At 29.3% G+C, this 27,542-nt stretch overlaps 1 protein-coding gene across 1 annotated transcript in view; it reads left to right on the top strand.

Moving 5' to 3' along the window:
- LOC142320317 (uncharacterized) overlaps positions 1–26,837 on the top strand; it is a 523,747-nt gene extending 496,910 nt beyond the window's left edge. The window contains exons 10-11 of the mRNA XM_075358024.1: positions 24,155–24,343; positions 26,061–26,837. Coding sequence (XP_075214139.1) covers positions 24,155–24,343; positions 26,061–26,243 — 372 coding nt within the window. The 3' untranslated portion in view covers positions 26,244–26,837. The remainder of the gene's footprint in view (positions 1–24,154; positions 24,344–26,060) is intronic.
- The last annotated feature ends 705 nt before the right edge of the window (positions 26,838–27,542 follow it).

Genomic DNA, 27,542 nt, shown 5'->3' with positions numbered 1-27,542 from the left:
ATAATAAAGACGTCACTAAAAAAAATTATTGAATTAAAGAACATTTCTAATTGCTGAAAATTTCATCTTATGAAATTTCTTTCAAAGTAAACTTGTTCTAATAAATTAATCTAGTTCTATTAAACTTTTAAATAATGTATTTAAATATCTTGTATTTGATTTAAATAAGAAATTATATTTAAAACTGATTAACGATGAAATAAAAAACAAAACTTGTGTATTAAAAAATATATAATTCAATAATATGAAGGTTACATGAGGTTTTACGGTTCGGACGTATTATTTTACTTTTTAAATTGTAATAATGTAAAACTAAAATTAGTAAAATTTGCAGGATTGAATCAATTTTACGTTACTGAATACTTCAATAAATTACAATCTATTCTAAAAGTATTCGGTCTTGCAGTAAAAAGGTTGCGTCGAAGAAAATCAACTCTGCTCGTGTAACCATATAAAAATTAAACTGAAGAAAAACAGTTTTTAAATTCTTACTATGCTGTATTAATTTTATCTTATTTTCATTTTATTTTCTACAATTTCTTTGTATTATTTTTTCCTACTTTCATTATACCACCTACTGAAACATTAACAGAGGTTGTAAATTAATTGAGATTACATAAACCATATGGTTGAAATCTCTGGATTTTTGTTAACAAATCTTAATAAATAAATAAAAAATGGGATTAAAGACATATATATATATATATATATATATATATATTATTAAACGTGAAGCTTTGATAAGGCAAGTAATATCTTATTGTAGCTTGCTTGCTACATTTAAAATCATGAGTTCGATTTCTATCTAGGGTCTGGATTAAAATGTCAGTCAAAAAAAAAATTGATACAACTTTTTTGTAAAATAAAACTTAGCTAAGTTAATTACTACCATATTCTCTGATTAAACATATTCTTTTAATATAATTACATAGTCGTAATGCAATATTTATCTAAAGATTTCTGAGAATCTCTAAGTATATACTGAAATCAAACCAAATATAGTAAAAATTATAAAAAAATCATTGAAACGTAATCGGTTAGACAAAAAGAGAAAACGCAGGATTAAAGGTTCACACTATCTGCTATCTTTCTGGGGTAAACGTTTGTTTTACCTCGTGGAACAAGGCGTGATGGCCAGTCCAAGTAGTAAGTATAATTCCTGTATTTGTATTTACATGTAAGCAAACTTTTCACTTTTGATTAGGATTGTCAAAAACGAGATTTTACCTTTATTTAGTTAACATTAATATTCCATTTAGTTATCATACTTTATTTAATTCTTTTAAATTCTTATTAATACAGGTAGGAGTAAGTGTGTATTCGTATTTGTTTTAATAATTCGTAAGAAAAATTTTTTTGTTGCTTTCCCTTATTTTTTCATTATTGTACTTATATTTACTTTTAATGATTTCTCTTTAACAATTGATAGTAGATGAATGGGATTAACAGTCAAAATAAATAAAATTAAAATAATCTAATCGAAATAACTTCAGGTATAATTTTATTTTTATAGATTTTAACCGTTTTAATTATTTTATTTCTACATAAAAACGTACTTATATTGGTGTTAATAATACAAACAACCTGTTAAATAATGAATTCTTCATTTAAAATGTTTTTTTCGTCGATTGTAATCTTCCCGCCGTCCCCGGAGCCGGATCCGCAAGTAAGCATAAACTCAGCTCCGAGGGATGCCTTCGCCTCAAACTACCCCGGTAGGGCGGTAGGCTCTACCCAGGTAACCGGGTATCGTTCTTGTTTTACATGTTATGCCACTAGCGCGGAAGCCCAAGGGATTCCCCCGCCGGGACTCCGGTCATGACGCCTAGCCTCTAATGGAAAACCCTCGGAGGGATCCCCCACCGGGAGAACAGTCTTACATTCCCTCCCAATAGCGTCTGCAAGGGTAACCCCACATAATCATTGTTTGTGACACGCCGGAACGTCCCACCCCTCCTGGATGGGGCTGTCCCTTACAGACACCGCAGGTTTGCTGTGAAAACTCCAGCGGAATCATGACGTGGGCAAAGTAGCCTTACACCTACGGCCGCCAGGCGCATATCCATGCAATTTGCATGTGAGACACCGAGGCTCCTGCATACAGTCTTTTCCCAAGAGGCCAGGCTCGCCACAGTTTAAGCAGTGGCCGCTGCGATTTGGTCCAAGACACAGTGTGGTTCTGTGGCCGGGCGTCCAGCACCAAAAATATAAGTCGTGAAATGTGCGCCTCATCACCAGGCAGGCCACCCAGCCAATTCAAATTCGCCCATCGACAGAAGCTTGTCCGCCAAGATGGACGTGCCGCTCTTGACGGATCGAAGAAGGTTTTACCTTTTTCTCTAACCGCCACCGTTGTTGCCGACTGACCCGCGGGTGGTTTCTTGCTCTTTAACGGCGACGCCGATGGTACTCATGAAAGATACACATAATGTTTCTTTTCCACCCGCCTACACATGTACTCCACAGAACGCTGTAGAATCTACTCAAGCCGATCCGAGGGCCCACAAAAGCAGACTAGTCGATCTTGTCTATATTGCATCACTTGCGGTACGGACCTGCAAATGACCGAGGCCACCTCGCAGTCCCTAACTGTCTAATCAACCACTAAAGCATAGTCAGTCCTGCCCACATCAATTTTACATCCATTTTTCCCTCCGGATAGATCATGTGCATTGGACTGCTCTACAAGGACCTTTTTTCCTGTTTAGCCTCCGGGAATCTGTCAGATATTACCTTCAGAGGATGAATGAGGATGGTATGTATAAAATGTAAGTCTCAGGTAAACCATTTTCTGAGATTTTTAAGTGAAACCCAACCACTAAAGAAAATCTGAATCCACGATTTATTATTCATATCTGTATAAAAAGTAACTTTCTTTACTAAAATTTGATCGTTGGAACTCTTGCAAAGACGCGTTCTCCACTAGACCAACAAGGTGGGTCGCTCAACAAGGACCTGGCCCTCCTTCCCCGGTCAGGCCAGGTCCCGAATCCATGAAGTCGTGCGGTGCACCGGTGCGTGTTGCGGTCGTTCGACTCCCAATGCCACGTATATAATCCAAGCAGACCCAATATCCTCTGGCAACTCAACTTGGGTCTGGCAACCCAATATCCTCTGTTGTCCACTAGAGTGAAAGATAAGAAGACCTCCTGAGGCCAACATCTAAGAACTAACCACTCAATGTCTGCCTCCGCAACTCCGCAATCAATCGTTCGCCAGAGCTCGTCAATCGACGACCAAATTGGAGCCCGTTGTAAACACCCATCCGGAGTCTGCGATGCCATATCAGTGACGATAAAATATGTTTGTGTATCCTCATCCGTTTGTGTATACTCAGCCGAGTAAATGATCTTTCCTGAGATTCCACATGTTTTTCATTCAAAACATCTGCAAACGCCTCCAACGTACGAACAAGACTGTTCATACGCTCGGAGCCTTTGATCTCAACTTTAGTGGTCGTATGTAATCGGACCAGTGAGCTCAACCCCCTAACTTTATGCAGCAAAAGAGTCATGTAATGTGTAAAACATTTCTTCCGTGATCGAATGCTCTTTGCCATGCGACCTGTACGCTTCCCTCCTTCTTCTATACATGTGACGTCCATAAGAGATGCAGCCTTCTCTATATCAGAGACTTTCTCCGGCAAATATTCCAGGAACTTACTTTTGAGTTTTTTTCCCTCAACTACTGGTGGGGAATCATGGAGCCTTTTATATAACATTTTTTTTTAAATTGGAATAAAAGTATGGTATAAAAATGATAATTAGTATAAAATTAACCGTTACTAGTTTTGAGGTATATTTTTAAAAAATTCTAAGTTAATATGGTTTCACTATTTTGATTAAAATCAAACCAAAGTCATATTTATACAATTTTTTCCATATTTAAATGTTGTCTACATTTAATAAAAGTAATATTTTAAGATGTAGTTTTGTAATGCAAATTAAAGAGATTCAAATATAGTAAGTTCATGATAATGGTTGACCACGTAGAGAAAAATATGAAATTATGTGGTTGTTAGTGAAGAATCCAAAAAGAGGGAATTTATAATCATATTAAGAGAAAGAGAAGAGGCAATTACTGGAGGTTGACTGTAAGCCTCGACGTCCTACAAATGCGACGCAGCGTCTTCTTACAAAATATTAACATCCTGGATAACAGCTAACCGGGCAGTAAAGATTCAGACATAAAAAATTAGCTTATTTTAATTTTCTTTAATCAGTAATTAATTTACATTCAGGAAATTATTTAAACTATGTTTTGGGGTTTGGGATAAAAATGCCAATTTTTTTCTTTTTCAAGGAATTAAATCTTTTTAAGAGGTGATAAATAAATTTAGCTTTTATTTAAATTTTTACAATCAAAACGGATCGTCCAATTCAATTGAATATTGATCAAACGTATTCGTAAATTTTCCTTAAATTTATTTGTATTAATTAACTTCATAAAGTAACTTTTATCGTATATTGCACTGCACTCCTTCAGCAACCTTGTCTTCCATGTGTAACTATTTTTAGTAAAAAATGAAAATAGAGAAAAACTTTAAACATAATTGAAACTAAATTTTTTTGAAAATCAATCTAAATTCTATTTCATTAATAATCCATCAAAATAAAATAATTAAACAGGTTTTTTAAACAGTAACGTGAAAACAAAAATTAACTTTGTCGCTACAGAAATGTTATTAATGAATTCTCATCATTTTATACACCTACGTGTACATTAAAAAATGTTACATCCCGAATAAATCCTATGATCTTCTAATACATATAAGTACTGAAACGCTAGCGTAAATGAATGAATACAGTTTACACTTATATAGAATGATACGGTAACTATCCCACATAAAAAAGTAGGAATTCACTTATAAACTGAATTTCGAGAACAAGTTTAGCAAGATGAAGTGGACATCTTCCTCTCATTTGTCAGTAATATTAATTTATATTTTTATTAAAAATTACAAACACAATAAACACAGATTATATGAAAGAAAATTATAATAAAAAAAAGTAATAATAACTAATGAATTTTTTTTTAATTAACTTGAAAATCATACGTTTTATTCCAAGACTAATCAATTTTTTTTTTCTATGTATAAATACAACATTAAAAACCATATCATAAATCGGTTTTTATATATACAGAGGAAAATGTTTTCAATTTACTAATTTTATTTGTTATAAGATTTTTCCTATTGATTGATCAACGGCAAGAATTAATTTAAGAAATCAATACCAATAAATTTCGATTTCTTAGTCTCAATTTTAATCAAGGTTTTAAAATTTATGCACAACACAAAAATTGTGGTATTATTAAGAAAAACCGGTAAAATAAGCTTCTTATCTGAGAAACCTAACAGAATAATGTAGTTAATCTCTCATATTAATTGTCACAGTAATACGAAATTTATTACCTCATGTTTATCTCTTCCTCACGGATTTTTATTAAAAAGAAATAAATAATATATATATATATATATATATATATATATATATATATATATATATTATAAACGGAAAAAAACTTTTTATTGTTCTTTTAGTGTCCTGCATTAATCGCAGATTGCATGTAATATACAAGTTTCAATTTTTTTTAATATTTTACTGATTATGTTAAACTAATGTTTAGTAGGCCCTACATACCAGTATCTCATTAATGTTACTTACTTAGAATTAAGATTTTCTGTAGAGATGTCGAAAACTTAAATGGACTTTGCCAAATAAGATTACAGATAATGCATAAACAATACAGTCCTACGCTTTATCATGTAGAAAACAAGAAATTTTCATTAAAACAGTATGAAAAAAATAATTGTTTCGTTTATTAGTAAAAGTTGTATAATCTGAAGAAATGTTTTCTTCATGCATTTGAGCTAAGATTTCTTTAATTCGACTCTTATCAGCATTTATATATTTTATAAATGTGTTTAATTATAACATCTGGAAAATACCTTTATTTTTAATCAAAATATATTAAGAATTTAAATGAAAATATCATTAATATCTTAATAATAGGGAGGGAAAATAATCATTTATTCCCAGTCAGTACGCAAACGTGCACAGATGTACGCACGTGAAATATATAATTAGAAAATCTAAATGAATAATAGAAATGAAGACTTTTATTTAAAAACGGCGTTGTCACAATAAATTAAAATCGTGCCGTAATTCTTTATAGTAGCATGAGAAAAGTGACTTAATAAGCTCCGTAATCATCTTAACTAGTAGAAATTAATTAAATTGAAACTAATTATAAAACACCTAATTACATAAAACTAAAAGATTATAAATTTTAAAAACAATTTGCTATAAATTGATATTTTATTAAAAAATTCGATCAAAAATCAATCAATCTTGATTTACAACTCATCAAGTCTCTCAACATTCATCGTACATTTTATGGTTGTAATGTTCTAAACATTATATATATTATTAAAGTTTTCAATTGAAAAAATAAATTTAAACTTAATATTACTCAGAAATTAAAGCTACGCTATGTAAACCCATCTACTAATTAATAAAGCCATCTGTTTTATTGATCTTTGTTTAAAATTTAAATTTTAATTTGTTTTGAGTCATGAATTGTATACTTTCTTCATGGTATGCCAATTTTTATTAACTATCCTACAAACTGTATTAAAAAGTGAGCTTACTTCATTAAATAAATGCCTCACTTTATTTCTTTAGCGTTTTATTATTTTTATTGAAAGAAAGTATTAACGTTAGTAAAATGATTTTATATATAAATACATATGTATATAAATCTCTAACAATTACATACCCACATAACCAAGTAGCGCGCGCGCATACATGTGTAATTCTGCCATGTAGTGAAAAAAGAAGTACGAAGTAAACAAACATCATAAACGTGCAAACATTTCATTGCACCCTTATATTATCAATTACACTATCACAATTTAATATTCATCCATTACAAATACAGCTCTCTATATTTTCATAATCAAAACAAAATTGTTTTTTATTGTTACGTGAGTACGATTAAATAGCATACTACATGTAATGTAATAGTATGCATATTACATTTTCATATAAAAACATGTATTAACTTAATAATGATGGTGATGGCGTACACAGAATGTCTGAAAAGTTCCGGAACTAAATAAAATGAAAATACAGATTTAATAATAAACGGATTTACTCACATCGGCCCTCTACATAAAACTATTTTCTAGTTATGCACACGTTGCAGCGCTGGAAGAGCCCGACAAACGCTCTGGAAAAATCACTTTGTGGGATCGCTTTCAACTGCTCGGTGCAACCCGTTGAATGCCCGGAATGTCATCGAAAAAGAGGCCTTTCATCTTCAACTTGAGGTTCGGCAACAGAAATAATCTTTTGAAGCCGAATTGGGTGAAAGAGGCGGATGGGATAAGACGGTGATTTGATTTGCGGCGTAATAATATGTTAAAACTGTTACCATGTTTGCCGGGGCATTGTCGTGCAAGAGGTTCAACTGCCCGGATCCCGGTACTAGGGCCGTATTCGACGAATGCGACGCATCCGGCGTTTCATTACTTTCAAATAGAATTTACAATTCACGGTTTGACCAGTTGGGACAAATTTATGATGAATCAGCCCCTTTGAGTCAAAGAATTTAATCAGCATCGTTTTCAATTTTGATTTTTGCTGTCTGACTTTCGCCGGTCTTTGTGCTTCACGACTCAACCAAGCAGCGGATTGACGCTTCGTTTGCGGATCATACATGAAGCAACAGCTTTCGTCCCTAGTTACAATTGTTTGCAAAAAATTCGGGTCACTAACGGCAGTTTCAAGGAAATCTTGAGCGCAAGAACGACGTACCTGTTTATGTTCTTCGGTCAAGAATTGTAGAATGAAACGAGAGTACACCTTTCCGTGGTTGATTTTTTCTGTTAGAATTGTACGTGCCGCGTCTTTACCAATGTTTAGTTCTGTTATGAACCAAAGAGTAAGATGAGGTTGTTTGAGCAGCAGCGCGCGCACTTTCGCAACGTTATTGTCATGAACAGCTGTTGACGGCCACCCGTTTCGTTCGTCGTCATCCAACGATTCTCTACTGTCTTTACTGTTATAAAACTTATTCTGTCACAAGTATCTTTGTAAATGTTTGAAGTTCTTTTTTGAACATGCACATAATAATTTCCAACTGTTGTATTTATTTATGAGTTATAGTTATTTCTGTATTATAAACAAATACAAATATTTAAAAGAGAAAATTAAATCTGTAAGTATTTTAAATAAATATATGACATGAAGTCACATAAGTAAATATATTTATAGTTAATATACAAAAAACGCTTACCAACAATTGAATTGAACTCGTTCATGCGCTTTCGGAATTAAATTTCATGTTCAGGAGTTCAAATATTCGTCTATTTTATTACATTAATTAAAATTTCACATGCAAAGTTATAAGAAAATCGTTATTTGTTTAAAACATAACAGTTGGTCGTTGTATATTATAAATTATGCCAACGTAAACGTCCTGTCAAATTGGTTGTCTCAAAAGTTGTCCAATATGTCCAAACCGTTGAAACAATATATTCAATGCAATTAATTCTATAAACAACAACATAAAATTTACTTTATCCCGTGAAAACAATAAGAGTATAAAGTTTTTGGATTTAAATATTAACAAAAATTATGATAATAATAAGTTAGATATTGACAGTTTTTAGAATACCACCAAACAAGACACAGTAATCCATTGTAGTTCGTTTCATCCTTGGAACCAAAAAATGGCTAAATTTAATTCTCTAATATAAAGAGCACTATAATATTTAAAAAACTATAATATAAAATTAAAGAATAAATGAAATATTATTAAATACCGCCACAACCAACGGATGTAATAAAAACATATATATATATATATATACATAAATGAATGTTTGTTTGTATGTCTGTTTGTCCCGCAAGCATTCCTATACCATTCATCCGTTAGCAATGAAACTTTCGAGAGTTGCCTGCACGCCCGTGACAGTTTCTGAAATAGTCTTGACCTGCTAGGTGACGCGGTGGTCGAGATATTTAAAAAAATTGTATTTATGCTTCAATTCAGAATTACTTACGTGAAAAGAAATATTTTTTCGAAAAAGAGGAGAAGGGAAATAGGAAAGAGGGGAAAGGTTGAAGACTGGAAGAGGGAAAAAAGGAAGGGTTAAATTTTGTGATGTTCCGTAATGTTCAGTTTTTTAATGTTATATCAAACTTTCATTTGTGTTTGTTTCTTTAATCTGTATGTATATATATATATATATACTCAAATCTAGCAATAGCAAAGCATTGCCGAGTCAGCTAGTTATATAATAAAATAAAACACAAAACATACATAAAAGATAAAATAAAAATAATTAATAATAATAATTACGCAAAAAAAGAATATAATATACATTATGAAAAGTTCAACAAAATATTTAAATCATTTGGCCTAAGAACTGCATACATAATTAATAACAAAATTAATTATGGTATAAGTCATGGTATAATGCTCCAGAAACATGAATGGGGCATTCGTGGGAATCTGCCTATACTGCTCAGCAACTATATGAATGACCGTACTTTCCAAGTACGAGTCAGTAGCGAATATTCATCTGTAAGAAATTTGGAAAATGGCATACCACAAGGTTCGCCGTTGAGCGGTACCTTGTTTACCATTGCCATCAATAAATTGATATTAGCAAGACCAGCAGAAATCAGCAAAAGCGTCGTTGATGATCTGGCAATTGTGTATGCCAGCAACAAGACTGCTATGGTGAGGTACAAATTGCAACGAGCGATCAATGCTCTAAATGAAGTTGCAAAGAATAACGTATTCCAATTCTCACCAGAAAAAACGTGCTGTGTACACTTTTGTAGGAAGAGAAATCCTCATCAAAGTCCTGCGTTGACAATTGATGATAATCCAATACAATATAAAGACAATGTAAGATATTTAGGATTAGTATTGGATAAATCCCTTACATGGGGATTACATATACAGGACTTGAGTGATAGATGCAAAAGAACCCTAAACATTATAAAATGTTTATCGAACTTAAATTGGGGCTCAGACAAAGAGACATTATTGAGATTGTATAAAGCAATGATTCAGTCTAAACTAGACTACGGATGTATCGTATATTCATCCGCTAGAAAGTCGCATTTAAAAAAGTTAGACGTAGTTCATAATAGCGGAATAAGATACGCAACAGGCGCTTTCCGCACAAGTCCGGCGGTTAGTCTGATGTCTGAAGCCGGAATAATGCCACTACATTATAGAAGAGAGATCCTCTTGTTAAGATATGCAGCAAATATATGGGCTTATCCTGCCCATATAAATAATAAACTTTTTAACAACCATCCTATGGCTGCATTATACGAACGTCGTGCTACCTATTCCAGACCAGCCGGAATTAGGTACCACGAATTAAGACGTAAATATGAAATTGCCATTCCAGATACATTGGCAATTTCTACTAGAGAAATACCGCCATGGCTCTTGCCAGCGGTAAATACAAATTTAGATCTCTCTCAAGGAGAAATAAAAAAGAAACCAGCAGTGATCATCCAACAGGAATTTTTGGCAACCGTCAGTAGTTACGAAGAACATATTAGAATTTATACTGACAGTTCTAAAACCGAACATGGTGTTGGATGCTCAATATATGTAAATGAAGAAGCCCACTTTTGGAAACTGCCAGATGCGGCCAGTGTCTACACGGCAGAACTCACTGCAATTCAGCAAGCTCTTCGCTACACTGAACACTATTACGAAGAGAGAGTGCTAATATGTTCCGATTCATTAAGTGCACTTGTCGCAATTCGGAACAAGAACATTAAGGATGTCCTAATTGCAAACATCCTGTCCATTTTATACGTTCTAAAACAACGAGGACAGCGATGCGTATTTGTATGGACTCCGGGGCATGCTGGTATTACAGGTAATGAAATCGCAGACGAAGCTGCCAGAAAGGCAACAGTCTGCGATGATTTGACTGCATTTCCTGTAAGAGTGGCAGATGTTAAAAACCGTCTAACAAACATAGTAAGAAATAAGTAGAACGCTGAATGGAGGAGTTTAAATACAAAATTAAACTCAGTAAAAACTTCTCCTTATAAATGGAAAAGCACTTTAAGTTGACTCACCGTGAACAAGTAGCGGTGACCAGACTTAGAATCGGTCACACGCGATTAACCAATTTACATATGTTACCCGGCGAAGTGAGACCAATGTGCGGTGTTTGTAATAAAACACTGACAATCAAGCATCTAATAGAAGAGTGTACCATATATGAGGACCTCAGAAAGAGGTTCCGTTTTACAAATAATATTAGTGCTGATCTGGATAATGGAAATGAAGAAAATATAGTTGCATTTTTACACGCCAGTGGACTTCTTAAAAGTCTATAAAGTGAAAGTTTAAAGCTGTGACAAAAGAATCTCTAAGCGGTAGTTTATATATATATATATATATATATATATAAAGAAAGAAATGGTATTGATAAGTTTAATTTTAATTTTAATTTTAATTTCACGGTCTTTTGAGAACCTCATCTCAAATTTTAATATTGGGGCCCTTTACACCCCGTAAGTGTTTCTGATTGTCCTTGTCTTTTATGTCTTAAATGTTTTGTGTAGTTTGTGCTTTTAAATAAAATGTAAGGGCCCTTTACACCCTTACATATGACGATCCAGATGGTGATAGTAATTTCTTTTAAAGATTGTGACGAGGGCTAATGACCTTAGCAGTCGATGCCTGTAAAATTCCAGATAAAAAATAAATAAATAAATAAAATATATAAATAATGTGGCTCCTGCAAAAACAATAACATGAAAAAAATGGAATATACAGTTTCAAATGGCCACATTGCGATTTAAAATACATTGACATGACCAATCGATCATTTTCAGTAAGAATAAAGGAACATATAAATTGTTTAAACAAATATTGAAATCACCAAATTGATAGGACGTTAACGTTGACATAATTTTAAAACATATGACGACCAGCTGGTATATTTTAACCAAATATTACTATTTTCTTAAAATTTTGCATGTAAAGTTTTAACTAATGATATAAATAGGATGAATATGATAGTTTCTGTAGATGGAATTTAATTCCGAAAGCGCTTCAACGCGTTGAATACAATTGTTAGTAAGCAGTTTTCTGTATATTAACTATAATTATATACTTATACCAGTAGGCCATGCTTAACAAAATTAATATATATATATATATATATATATATATATATATAAGCCATGGTATATTGGCGGTTCACCATAGAGAATTAATTATTAGTTATTTAGAAATTAAATGAGGCCAGTCCAAGACCACTAAATGAATTTAAAAGTATTAAATAACTTAAACATTTTTTTTTACGTGACCCTGTTTGAATTTCAAAAAATGTATCAACTTTGGTCCCCCAGGTAAGAATAAAAAAGGGGAAACGGACAAAAAAAGATTATATTTTAAATTCTTATACCAACTAGGCTTTCTTAATCGGGTTAAAAAACTTTTAAGGTTTAGTTTTAATTAAAATGGCTACCTAGAAATGTTCAATAATAACCTTAATTAATTCTTACCAAATGCTAAAATGAAAAGATATTTGCAAAATACAAATCAAAATTTACGATGTGAATAAGTTTAAATATATAATTTGCTGCGAGCAATAAATTTTCGTCAGATATATATATATATATATACGCACACACACACACACACGCGCGCGCGCGCGCGCACACACACACAATTCTATGATATTTTAATTAAAATAAAATATAAATTTCATATGTAATAAGAATTACTTTAAAGATTTATAAGAAAAAGGAAGTAAGGGAATTAAAAAACCATAAGGAATTTATTTGATTATCAGTGTTTTATGTTTGCGTTTTTCGAAATAAATACTTTAAGTAGCTTCTTTTCCAATACATAGCAAGTAACTTTCTTTACCTTAAAGGACTCTTGTATTTTAGAGAAGAAATTTAAATCACCTTAGCACCTTTGTATTGGATTTTAGCTAAAAGAACTCTCAGGTGGCTGAAATCTTACTTAGGATCCAGCGGGATAACATTGTTAGGCTTAAATCTAGACTACCTTTGATAGTATATTTTTAATTTCAATATATTTTATGTATGTTCAGAAGAAAAAGTATTACCATAATACTTACAAAAAATAGAGCAACATTAATTATATATATATTTATAAAAATTAATCCTCATTCAATCACTGCTTATTTCTTTTCTTATTTTTCTCTTTGTTGAGGGCTTTTGCAGAAATTCTCCTCCAGCAAAACATGTTATTAAAATTAGATTAAAAACATAGTTGTGTTAAAAATACAGGAGTATGTTAACTATTTCAGTCACACGTGTAAATGTTTACATCATTGACTAAGATAGTAAACATTTCCCCCTATATTTTTACTTCTGAATTATATTTTTAATAAAACTGCATATACTCGTGCACTCAACCCAGTGATAAAGAAGAAAAATAATTAAAAAAAGGAAGAAAACGAAAATTTACTTTTTAAATTAATTATATTATGCTTCAGGGTTGAAATTTGCGGAACTATTTACACGCGCGTCGCACTCACACTCTCGCATACATACGCACACGCACGTGCGATTAATTGATCTTGTCTTCGTCGTTATTGTTTTTACTGCTGCTGCTGCATCTCATATTTTAAATCAATAATATTTATAACACAAAAAGGATGAAAAAAATTGTCTTTACTGTAGTTGCAAAGAGCTTTAAATTCTTTATATGCTTTTATCCTTTCTCCATTGACAAATTTATATTATTATACTAGCCCGAAGTTAGGATAAGGATAAGGATATTGACAGTTTGAGTATGTAAAATAATGTATATCAAAGATTCTTTTTTTAGTATTTTCAACTAACCCTATGATAAGGGTTGAAAATATTTTCTCTAATAAAAAAATTTCAGATCAATTGATTAAAACAGTTAGAAAAAATTACATGTTGTGAAAATGAGGACTTTAAAATTCTTTTCAAAATTCCTTTGTGATGTTATTTTTATTTGTATTTCGACGAAAATATTATTTTATAAACCAAAACCCACACACGAATGATAATTTCATACAGTCAATTTTATTCATGATAAACACTTTTTTTAAGTATCCTTCCATTCATTCATTCAATTTTAAAAATATTTTATAAAAGTCGATCACCCGTAAAACTTGAAACTTCAAACGTAAAAATTGCCGTTACAAATTACAGTTTTCTTTAAATGGTTTCTGAAGTATAAATCAAACAGGGGCAAATATAAGTACACTAAACAAACAAATAAACACACACATACCCATAGCAATAGCGCAGAATTTTTAACCAAGGTTTTAAAAGATCTTGACCTTAAAAAATTAAAAAATACAAAACATTTAATAGACCAGATCTTTTTTTACTGTAAGCAATATTTTCAAATTGTTATAAAATAATCTACTTTCTACCTGAACAGGAAATTAAAATGCTGGACGTTGAAAAAAATCAACAGTAACAAAAGAAAAGGTGATTAGCTGATTTAAAAAATTTATTATGTAATACAAGGCCGAACACCTAACTGAAATAGAAAAGAATCAGGCCGGTTGGGAAACATAAAAAAAAAAAAAAATGAAGAAATGTTTACTTATATGAGATTATATTGGTAAGAAAAGATTTAAACGTGGATAAAAGACACTCAAACTAAATTTTATCAATTTTTTAAAAATACACATCATATTTAGTAATTCTGAAAAAAAATTTTTAATACTTTTTTTTATACAATAAAATATGCATATTATTCGTCTTACCTTTTCTACGTATATTTTGTAATGGAAGGGAAATAAAGAAGCTATTACTAATAAGAAATTCAATCTGGAAAAAGTGTATGAATATCTGATATTAAGACTTTATATTTCAAGAATACTTTTGTTAAATGTTTTCAGTAATTTATAAAAACATTAACTGCAGATGTGAAACATCTTTACCTAGTTTCACTCTTTAAAGACTAATTTAAATCCCGAAATATATTTTCACAAAATTTCGTAGATAGGTCAAATTACTTTATTTAGAAATTTCCATGAGATGATGAAATTCACTTTTCTTTTCTAATTCGCCAATGAAAGGCAGTTAAATCCTAAGTACACATTTTTATTGTGATTTTTTTTTCGGTTACTTTTAGAGGCAAAATCTATCTTTCAATCACTATTTGGATCCCAAAATACACAAGAACAATGAAAGCTAGCTTAAATCTAGATTCGCCTTTTTACGCGAATCGAAGTTTAAAGGGAAAACCGATACGTATGTTCACAGTTTTGGCGATTTTTACCTGTGCAGAATTTCGTACACAAGTTCAGAAAACAAATGGAAGGAGGACTATCCTTTTTGGTTGGAATTAATATATTCTTATCTACAGATTTACTAATTACCCTTCTTTGGTTAAAAGCTTTGTCAGATTTTAATTTCTTATTTATTCATAAAACTGAAGAACAGAATTGTAATGAAAATATTGAATATGATCAACAGAATAATTCATAACTATATGCGACATTTTGCTTTATAATTGAATTATTATAATAAATAAATTCTAACAAATTACCTAGCAGCATAATAAGTGATTATTAAAAAAGTGAAAATAATGAATTTAAATAATATAAATTTGAAACAATAATTAAAATTATATGAAATTATCCCAAAATTATTTTAATTTTATTGCAGTTGTATTGGTGACAATAGTCCCGTAATATTACGTAAAATGTTATATTATGTAAATTGATGATAAAGTGTATGTTGTTACCTAGGTATACTTTACATTACATCGTTATCGCATTATAATACTGATAATGTTATTATAACGACTGATATTAGTTACAATTGTAACTAGCAATGACATGTACTAATTAAATATTAATCCACCGTATTTTATCAACTTACTTGTCACGTTCAAAACCATCCTATTTAATTAATCGTTTCATACTTTTAATTGTTATGTTATAACTAAAATTACGGCATAAAATAACAAATAAAATGTTACTCTTCATGCAATTTTCGTTATAGCCTGTAAATGATTTACACTGGAGTACTTTAAAAGTAAGTGGTAAACAGTGTACCATGTAATTAACGATTAAATGTTAAATCACGGCATATAATTAATAATAGTAATAAAAACTTTTTATCCAGTAAAGATGTATAAAATTTTTACATTTAGAAAAAAGACGGAGAATATCAAATATATATTTTATAATATCTCAAATCAGATCAGATTCTATTTATTACGTAATTAATCATTTTTTTTTTATAGTCAATTCAGATATTAGACTGGTTCTAGATACTTACGCGTGTATTCCAAATCTATTTTGGACTAATCTTTAAGCTCAGAGTTCGACTTATAAATAGCATTCTCAGTCTATCTGTTATATATATACACTCCAGCATTTTCGTTAGTTACAAACTTTTATTTCAGAAATTTCTTCAAACATTCATTATTGAAGAAAGCTCTGACATTAATATGGAGGAGAAAATTATGTACTTACAAACGGAAACTGTCAAAAGATCTCACACGGTGTAAATTAAATAAAGAACTGATGTGTTTTAGTAGCGCAGTAGTAGCTTCTGCATTTTACTTTGGCTGGTTTTGTAATAAAACGTGGTTTTTATATTCTTTTATTTAACTCACGTTTGCTGTCAGATGACATCTTTTGCGGCGGATGGTCAAGAATTTGCCATCGATTTTTAACCTACTTTCCGATTAGCTACCGAGCAAAATTGACATACAAATTTATTGTGGATGACTTTTGCAATGTGTTGCAAAATGTTTTCACAAATAAAAGTTTTAAATAGAAAATTATTTTTTCAAATATAATCATTTCAAACGTATATACTCCGAGTTGGCTGCGTGAGGGAAACCTAGTGACCTATAGTCTGCTAACATGCTTCGTATGTTTATGTTGATTTGCTTGATCCGTAGACAGAGTGCATTTAATTCTGCTCCACGTCAGCGAAAAAGTTCCATAATAGTTCTTTGTCAGTGATGCATTTGGTGATGTTTTACCATGTAAAATGTTAAAGTACCATATACAAACTTACCTGAAGTTGAAGGGTACCTTCTTTTGTTGAAAAGTTCTTTTACAGACAGTCTGTTTTGTATTAAATTTTACTAAACAATCATTCTATTTTGCAAATTATGTGCATGTTTGCATTCCAATGAAGTTTCATGTTGTTCTGATGTTTGTGATAGTCTTATTTGTAAATGATACAAACAAATACATTCTGGTCTACCTTTACGTTGGTGATTTGAATTTGAAGCTACTGTTTCTGATAAACCTTGCTTTGAATGTGTTAATCTATTCCCGGTTTGTTCAATCGGTTCACCTGTTCTTTTAACTTTTCTTTTATTTATCTTGCTTGTTTTTATGAAAATAAATCCAATATTAATATTAAATCTTTTTGCACGGCGACTGGTAGGTCAAATATAACCGATTGTTTTTATTTTGTTGATTTAAAATCTATACGAAAATATTAATTTTTTGTTAGGTATTTTTCAGGAAAGAATATAAAGAAAATTTAAGGATCAAAGTCAAGAAGAGTTGACTTTCATTGAATTTATCATGATAAATGTGAATATTTATTCTTACCGTCTTTTCTCAAAATGTCTAATCCTCATCACAAATATTGGAAATTTAATCAAACAATAATTTTCAACCTCTCGTGTAATATTTATTTTGCGAGATGAGAAAAAGATACAATATTTACGCAAAAACATGTAAAATACACCTGCTTAGGCATCCATCTAAATAGGTATATTTTATTTAACAATGCTAATTTAAATCATCCACCAAATTTATGAGGATGGCTTGTACTTTTAACAAGTACATCTGTTCATTACAATTTAGTTATTTGGGCACTCCAGGTTTTTTATTATTAGTGAAAAGAAATTGTCAATGAATACTGTAAAGAAAATTATTCAAAAATCTTCATATTTTTTCTATTAATATAGATTATTTTAAAAAAAAACTATTTAAATTGGCTATTTCCATGGTCCTGGGATGATTATCGTTAGGAAAGTCATTCCATATGCAGTATTCATTTGAATAAATGAATATTATACGGAAAATAATAATTTAATTTCTATTAAAAGCCTTTAAAAGAATGCTTTTATTTAAAATAAAAGTATTTTTTTAAAAAGTTTTTTATTTTTGTTTTAAAAAAAGGATGTAAAATGTTAAGGAGAAGAAGGTAATAAATACATTTTTGTAATAAACTTAACGAAAATAAAACTGATTTTAAAAAAAGGAACGTCTAAGAATCAAACATAATACTTGCTCAATGTTGCTTTACATTTCAACTTCTTGGAGTAGTCAAGTTAAAAACAACTATTAACAACCCTTACTTCTGTGCTGAAATAAAAAAATTAAAATTTAGAAATGATTGAAAAAGCCAGCTTTTTTTACTTCACAGAGGATTTTTATTAAGTAAAGTTTACTTTTTTTACAGAATTCTGATTTAAATTATTTATTTTTATTTAAAATGTGGATAGGCCAAAAAAAAAATATTAACAAAGACATCCAGAAAAAATCTAAAGAAATTCCTACAACAATGCGAGGTAAGATTTATTGGAATATCAGTATAATTTTTTTTATCTTAACATTTTTCAACTAATTTTTTGCTCTTTCGCTTGAACGCATTTAAATATCCAAATAAAATTAAGTTTTGTCACTAGCTATACAAATCACTTAATGACAAAAAAATATGAAAAATATCTTCAAATTGTTTGTTGGCAAAAATTGCCGAAAATTTTTCCTTTAAAAAAATCATTTACTCAGGTTCTTTTGGGTTACAATAGGATCACCAGAAGCCCCTAAAAAATGAAAGATACATTTCAAGAAATTGGTTCATTTGCTAAAAAATAAGGCTTAGATAACGGACACATAAAATATACGTATATTTCTAATCAGAAGTTTCTTGTTTTCTTGGTGTGTGTAAAAATATCCATAAATAAGTAGTATCCATAAATAAGTTAATTTTACATAAAATAAAACCATTACTATTTTAATACACTACCTAATTTTTATGATTTATAAATTAACTGAATACAGACGCGGTTTTTTTTAATCTAAAATTTTATATAAATAATTTGTTTATTGTAAAAATATATATATATCTAAAACATGGTTCATAAATTATGGAATTTTTTTTTTATTTTCTTTCAAAAAAGATTTTATAATAAGAATAATTTGAAAGAATAATTTCAAATTTTTATAATAAGGGATTCCACAAGAAGATGGAGTGCAGGTTACTCTTTTGTTTCTCATTTTCATTGTTTTATTTGTGTTTTTTTCAGTCTTCAGTAAGTAAAACTGGTTAAATTTATGGATATAACAAAGAATATTAAAATTTCATCTTTTTCAATAACTGAGCGGTAAAAATTAATTTTCATTTAATTCTTATACATTTTGTCGGATTTTACCCGATTATCGCTGAAGAAGGATAATGAACAAGAGATACAAGAACAAGAGAACAAGATATACAGGTATATAGTGTAAATTATTATATCATGAAAAAACAATAGATATAAAAACAATTTTAGAATTAAAAACTCTGACAAATAACTTTTGAATTTTATGAAAAGTTAATTTCTTGCGTGGATTTTTTAAGCTACTCTGAATACACATCAAATTAAAATTAAATTTATAAATAATATACATAAAAAAACGTAAACTTTGAAGTAACATGAAGCCCAAGTAATAATTTCCGATCTGTGATCCCAGTTTTTTAAAATTAACTACATTAAATGTTCCCCTCTTTTTTCCTAAAAATCGTAAGATTGCCTTTATACATCCTATTTATTTGTAATTATTACTGAATATTTTACCATGAACAAGTTTACTTTTCTGTTTTCTTAAGTACATTATATATATATTTTTTTTTTTATAAAAAAAATATTTTTAAGTTTATTTGATTGCATTGATTGTAAAGTCCTTTTAACTGTTCTTTTACTGTTGTTATTAGTACATGAAAATTATTTTAACAATTTGTGAAGTGTTATAAAATAAATGTTATAAATATATTTATCAAAACATTTTGCTATTAATACTATATCAAATACAAATTAATTTTATCATGATTGCTGATATGAACAAATATTACCTTGGTAATATATACCAATTCCATTAAATTACACTTTTCCGATATGTTATTTATGTAAATAAACAGCTCAAAGCTATTGAACCATGAGGGTGAATATTGTGATCGATTTCAAAATTACTGTTTGAAGCTCATAATAATGTACTATAATGTTTCTAAATAATTACTGATGATATTTTAATAATAAATAAAGATAATAGAGAACTCAAACTCATTAATAATAAAAATTATATTTGTAAAAAATCTACAGAAAACTGGTGTCTTTATTTCAAACTGTTTGAATAGAATATGTTGCTTTCACTATAATGTTGTTGAGTTTCATTAAAAAATACGTGATGTTGTCACCACATGACTTCCTTGTTATTAAACTACAGATACACATTTTTTTAAATGAAAAGTGTATAAAATTTTATTTCATTAACTTCTGATATTTTTCTTTTTCTTTTTTTTAATTGTTATTATTGCATTACTATTTACTGAAATTTTTTACAATCAGTAATTAATACTTATTAATAAATGAATACATTTAAATTAAAACAAAAAGTTAAAAAAGAGAAGTTGAATTCGAACCGATGTGCCTCTCCCTTGTAAGATCCAAATATCTCATTAATTAAAATTTTATTTGGCTATAACTCTAAAACCAATGAAAATAAGTACATATCGTTGAAAAGTTTTCAATGAGGGCTTATTAATGCAGTTAAGAAAAAGTCCAAAATCCAATTTTGGACGTTTTTTAACACTTCTTGTCCAGTCGATTGCAATCAAAAGGGGAGGTACACAACTAGATGTTACAACAGTCCTAAATACAAAATTTCAAGATTGCACGGCTAAACGTTTTTATGCGAGATACATACACACATACGTAGATACAGACGTCACGCCGAAACCATTCAAAATGGATTCAGGGATAATCAAAATTGCTATTTCCGTTGAAATCTAAAAACCGAAATTTTTCGCGATCACAGTATTTTCAAAAGAGCCTGCAACTGTCAGGCTTTGCAACTGTAAGGTTCCAACACCTCAAAATGGATTTTTAATAAAAATTTTTACAATAATGTAAATCGTACCTTAGTTATATCCAGTAACACAATGTTTATAAGAAACCTGAAATAAGAAACCAATCATTAATTTCTGATAACAGCATAATCATTCCTAAAAATAAGAAGGTTTCATCCCAGTGTGCCTTGAGAAAGTGAGAAGAGGTTTCCTGTGCCACGATTGATGCACCAAATTTATTATTTTGCATCAGCATTCTAAGCGGACCGAAATGTCAGTTACAATCAGTCTCTCAGATGACCGCTTTCCTTCAATCTGCTTAGCATTGAATCGGCTGTAAATCTATTCCAGAAATATGTTTACCTGTTGTGACATTTCAGGCGCTGTACATACATCACACTATTAACGAAGATAGTGACAGACTGTACAAAATAAATAATTAATGCATTTTTTATCATTGCAAATAGTGTATCGATTCTCTATGGGGTAAAATATTTCTAATAATTTTTTTTTTCAGTATTTATCTTGTTTCCTTAGATTGTATTTTAACAAATAATTGTTTAAAACCGATAGAAAAAATTTACCTGCAAACTTTAAATTGAAATTAAAGCCTGCAAAATTTACATAAACTTTTAAATCGATTGATTAAACACCGGAAAACCGATTTTTTTTTTAGATTATATTCTCAACAAGTAACTATCAAAAAATAAATTAAAAATACTATTTGTTAACGGGGACATTTTACGTAGGATTAGAAAATCTAGCTTTACCCGGATAGGACTTTATTGGGCAGCCTCCAGGTAGCCAACTAAAAAGTTCCTAAAAAAGGTCCACAAAATAACACTTCTTTTTGTTCAAACAACCTATTCACTTCAGAAAAGTATCTTGAGCTAAGACCTATCAAGACCCTAGCAACCCTATCAATAGAATTGAAAATGGGAAAGAAGGGATGAAGAATAACAAAGAAATATGTGGGTGGAAGATAATAGAACGAGATATTCAAGGATAAATCATATTACAAGGCAAAGAGGTCCACCTACAGGAAAGCTCAAATCACCGTTCAGACAACGTGTTATAAATTTGCTGATAAGATTAGTAAAATCTCACCTGGATCGAAACAGGAAATTAATGATTAATAATTTTCTTAATCGGCTTAAACACATGTGCGATAAAAATTTCATTTAATAAAAATTAAATAGCCAGCCGAAAAAAAAAACATTCTTTCCTAAATAAACAGCTTTTTTATTCCTAAATATTTTGGCATTTGTTATGATCTAACAGAACTCTTCATAATTCAACAGGATATAAACATGCAACCTACAATCACTTGATGTAAATTATGATACAAATTTAATAAATTTTTAAAGAGCTTTTATTGAAATTTTTAACGTTAGGACAGGGCTTTCTCCCCTTCTGGTGACAGAAAAGTGGTGACACAATAAAAATGTAAGTATTAACGTATAAAATATAATACTTTGCGAAGACTTATACTTTGCTAATTCCAGTAGATTTTGAACCAGTTTAGGTTACCGTAACCTACTTATACAACATTCGTGATGAGTGAAATAATGAAGCGTTTTGAAACATAATCGAAACGGAACTTTAATTTATTTTATTATAAACGTAGATTAAACTTTTATTTTAAACAAAAAATAAATCCTTAGAGAGTCACAGAAAAACTTTTGTTAAAAACAAATAATACAATTGAAACAGTGAAGCATCTACGAATACGTCAATTATTGTGGACAACAATTTATAACATTCAGATAAAATTTAATTTCCTTTACTCAGTGATGTCAACTTGTTAGTCAAAGTAATTAAATTTAAATAAATAGTTTTTATCATTAGCGGTTTTGTAGAAAAAAAATAGTTGCATTAAATTTACATCTGATGTTTCACTATTTCCTTCACTTTTTTGTTTTTCAAATTGTTTGTTTTAATCTAAATTCTTTAACTCGTATTTCTTTTCTAATAACTGTTTTACGTGAACATTCTCAGAATTATGTTCTCTAAAAATTTTTATTTGTAAATTAATAAAGGAAATTTTTAAAATCTGTAAAAATAAGTTCTTTGACTTCATTTTACGACAAGCTTTACGGCAATTTTTAAAAAACTATTTAGGATACACTTCTGGAAACTGTAATATTTAACTATTCTGATGAAAAAAAAAAAATTAATTTACTTTCAAATTTGGATACCAAGAATTTCTATATAGTTTTATTATACCCTTGGAGCAGTAACAAGATGACCGTAAATCAAGACTAAATATATTTTACTTATGTTTATATAATTCGTTTACTTATTTTTATTGCTAGGATCATCACCGTTGAAATTGTGTTCTTTCCAATTTTTGCAAACAAAAATGCTTTTTGTTTGCAAAATTTGCAGTAATAAAATCGTTCAATTTATTGGGTACTACACAAGTGTAATTGTAAAGATAAGCTATTTCATAAATAATATTATTAATATAGTGCTTTTAGATATAACTATAAAAAATATTTTTCTTAAAACACAATTTACTTCTAAAAAACCATTGGAAATAGAAAAGTTTAACAAACTGATAGTTACGTAAAAGAAAGAAGAGTGCTTGCAGCATTTTCTCTGAAATACCGAATGAATTTTACTTTTTTCTTGTGGATTTTATTTCCAAAAGATAAGTTTCTTTTCATATTTACTGAAAAGATGATATGGAAAGTTCATATTACATTTTAAATTCAACAATAATGTGATCTTATCGTTTTATCTGCTGCATCAAATACTCTTTATCATTCTAGACTATATGTTCAAATAAGCTTTATTTCTTTTAAATAGGTTTATTGATTTTCGTGAATGCTCATAAAATAGATATAAGTAAAATAGAAATGAATAAACATCTAAAATAAAAATTCAACAAAATTTACCCAACCGTTACTACAATAATTTTATTAATCTCTTTGTTATAATACGGTAACCCCTATTTTAATAGACATATTAAGTAAATTGGATTTTTTTATTACTTTTTTTTTTTAATTTATACACTAAATTTCTTTTTTTAATTTCAGGGTAATACCTTTCTGGCAGTGTTGGGATTACGTCTTGCCGGTGACCAAGATCACGCACGTCGAGCCCTTCGTGTAACTGTTACAGTTCTGCCCTGTTTTGCAGTACTTTGGTTTCTTGGAGTACTTGCCCTAGAAAATTCAAATTCATTACTTCTGCCTGTAATTTTTATCACCACCAATGCCTTCCTTGTAAGTAATAATAATAATAATTATTATTATATATATATATATGCGCGCGCGCGCGCGCGCGCGCGCGCGCGTGTGTGTGTGTGTGTGTGTGTGTGTGTGTGTGTGTGTACGATTATAATTATTTTTAATTTTATTTATTCAAAATTATGCACTTTATATTAAGATAAAGAATGATACAAGTTATTACTAAATACAAAACGTGGAAAGGATATCTATGTCCTTTTGCTACAAGCTATAGCAATAAGCTTTTTCCGTAAATAAGTTCATCTTCATGGTTTTTGTTTATAGTGTGAAAGCATGGACGTTGTCTAATACAAGTTCAAAGAAACTAGTAGACAGGCCTATAAGATAATGGTCAACAAGAGGGTATACGAAGGATTCGCTGGGGTGACTGATGTGTAATCTACCACGAAGTGAACCAGTAATCGATGAAGTGATGTGATTAAATAATAAGGAGCCAGAGAAGGAATGTAGAAATTTTAAAAATAGTTAAAAAAGAAGTTATGATTATCTGATCCATATAATGCGGCAATCTGAAAGGTTTGAATATCTTCTTAACTTAATACTTCAGAAGTGCCCCATTTAGTCATTTTCACAATGAGTGTTTTGAATTATCAAAATACAAATGATATGAACTAACTAGCATTAAATTTCTCATAATCAGAATTTTAATTCAAGCCCATTTTAGAATATTTAGGTTAGGATCTTCTTAATATTAGCATTAGATAATGTTCTGCAATTTCAAACACCATACTTTCATACTCGATTTGCTATATTATTTGTTGTTTACAGTATATACAACTTGTGTCCTGATCAAAAATATTATTAAAAACAAAAATTTTAATTACATTTTTGTTGTAAATATTTTACAACGTATTTTAAAAAATATTTGGGAATATAAATGCATATAACAATACAAAATATTGAAAAAAAACAAGAATATAATTTCTTATAGGCTTCCATTTAATTATAAAATTTACTACCTGAAATTGCAGAAATTATTTATAATATAAAACTACTTTATTTAAAATTATTAATTTAATTTCATGTATGCCAGTTTACAGTAAAATATTTGTAAAGTTTTAAAAAATTATAAGTCCAATTAATAAACTATACGTTTTATGATATTTTAATTTCTTTTGTTTTACCTCCGGGTCCACAGTCAAGCAATTCATTCCGCTGAGGATGAAATGAATCTTTTGTAGGGTGTGTGAAGAATGCCATGCCTGACCGGGATTCGAGCCCAGGACCTCTGAGTGAAAGGTCGAGACGCTACCACTCACGTCACGGAGGCCGGCTAATTTCTGTTAGGTACATCATAGAAGAATATTACAGCATACAGACAGTGGTTTCAATTAATATAATAATAGATAATATAATTATGCGAGATGTTATTTCGGCTTTCTCTAATTTAAAAAAACGTTTGTCTTAAAACTATACATAAACACAATATTTTAAGTTCATTTCTCTCCTTATATTATCTACTGCACCGGCTAACCGAAACGCAACATGGTGATGTATTCTTTTGGTTATGTATTCTTTATTCTTTTTTAGAAGATATTATATATTAAAAGTAAAATTGTTTATTTGTAGATGTTTACCTCTGAGTAAATTCACACATTAATTTTTTTCTTTAAATATACTTAATATGGGCATGTATCCTTATACTAAATTTAAAAAATAAAATAGAAAATGAGATATTATTTTAATTTTCCAGAATTGGTTTATATTTGGTTGGTGGCTTCGAGGAGAATCAGGTGATGATGATGACGACGAAGAAGAAGAAGAAGATCTTTATGAGGAAATGTGTCGTGGTTTACTAAAAGCGCAGGCACAAGACGACGCCTGGCGCCGAGACGCTGATCTTCAGATGGATCCGATATGTACCATCTCTTCATGAGATTCGACCCAATTCTTTCAATCACCAATAAATCTTTGCTATGACCATCGTGTGATTTGATGTGTTTTTTTATATATATTATTTTTTCTTTCAATAAAAACAAAAACCGAATGAAATGTTTCGGTATAAAAATTAATAAAATAAAAAGTGTTTTATTTTTTAATGGTTAGTTATAGTGGAGGAGAAGGAATTGATGTAATAATTTAATTTGAATTAGAAAATTTAAATTACACTAATTACAGGAAACTAATTAATATTATTTCTACTGAATGCACAAATGTACAATTGAAATGTTCCTAGTTCAAAAAAAAGAATAATAATAATTCAACAATTAAATTCAAATCCAGTGAAATTACAAAGATATTGGTAGTGTAATATAAAATCGAATTTAGCAGATGTAATAAATGTGTTATATTTTTACCGATAAAAAATACTTTAACTCATCCAAAAAATAAAAGGAAATGAAACTGGGAATTCTCTTAAGATAATTTATATCACGCTGTTTTTTAATGTATTTATATAAACCTTTTTTTTAACTTTATTACATAAACGTGGAACCGAAATGGTTATAAACTGAAATGCATGATATTTAATTCCACTAACTTATAATTTACACAAATAATAACATTTTAATTATTTTTGGATTATAATAACTATAATTTCTTGCTGTAATAATATTAGTCCATTAGATTAAACTAATAAATGCATTCAATAATATTTCGCAAACAAATCAATTACCATTAATTTTTTTTTCTTTTTTAAGAAATTGTATGCTCAATGTTATTTTTAAATTATATGCAGTAATTTTTTAGAATAAAATTTAAAAACATAATAACTGTATAAATTATATAAATAATTTATAGACTACAAAATAACAGTAGTAGCTAAGTAAATGTTAGAATAAATTTTAATTAAAATATATGCCTATAGAATCTTGTAGGTAGTAAAATAGTGTGATTTATTTAATTTTTTATTTATTTTTTAAAAATAATTTGAATCTTAAAATATTATAATGATATTCGTTCTTTAATGATTAAATTCATGTAATATGCTCAAATTCCAATATTTATAGAAAACAATTATAAGATAATAAATGATATGTAGTGGTTATTTCAACTGAAAATATGTTCTATAAACCGAAAGTAATTACCATAACAATAATAATATTATAATAACGTAGAAATAAATTTTTATATATATATATTTCTTTTATTTTGTAAATTAATAAATTTAAATCGAAACAGTGGTTAGATAAATAATATTGTTAAATACACAAACTTGTTGGTCAATGGTAATATC

Source organism: Lycorma delicatula, chromosome 2, assembly GCF_047948215.1.
Source record: "Lycorma delicatula isolate Av1 chromosome 2, ASM4794821v1, whole genome shotgun sequence".
NCBI lineage: Eukaryota > Metazoa > Arthropoda > Insecta > Hemiptera > Fulgoridae > Lycorma > Lycorma delicatula.
Note: the sequence above shows the minus strand (reverse complement) of the source record. Positions and strands in the feature narration are given on the sequence as shown.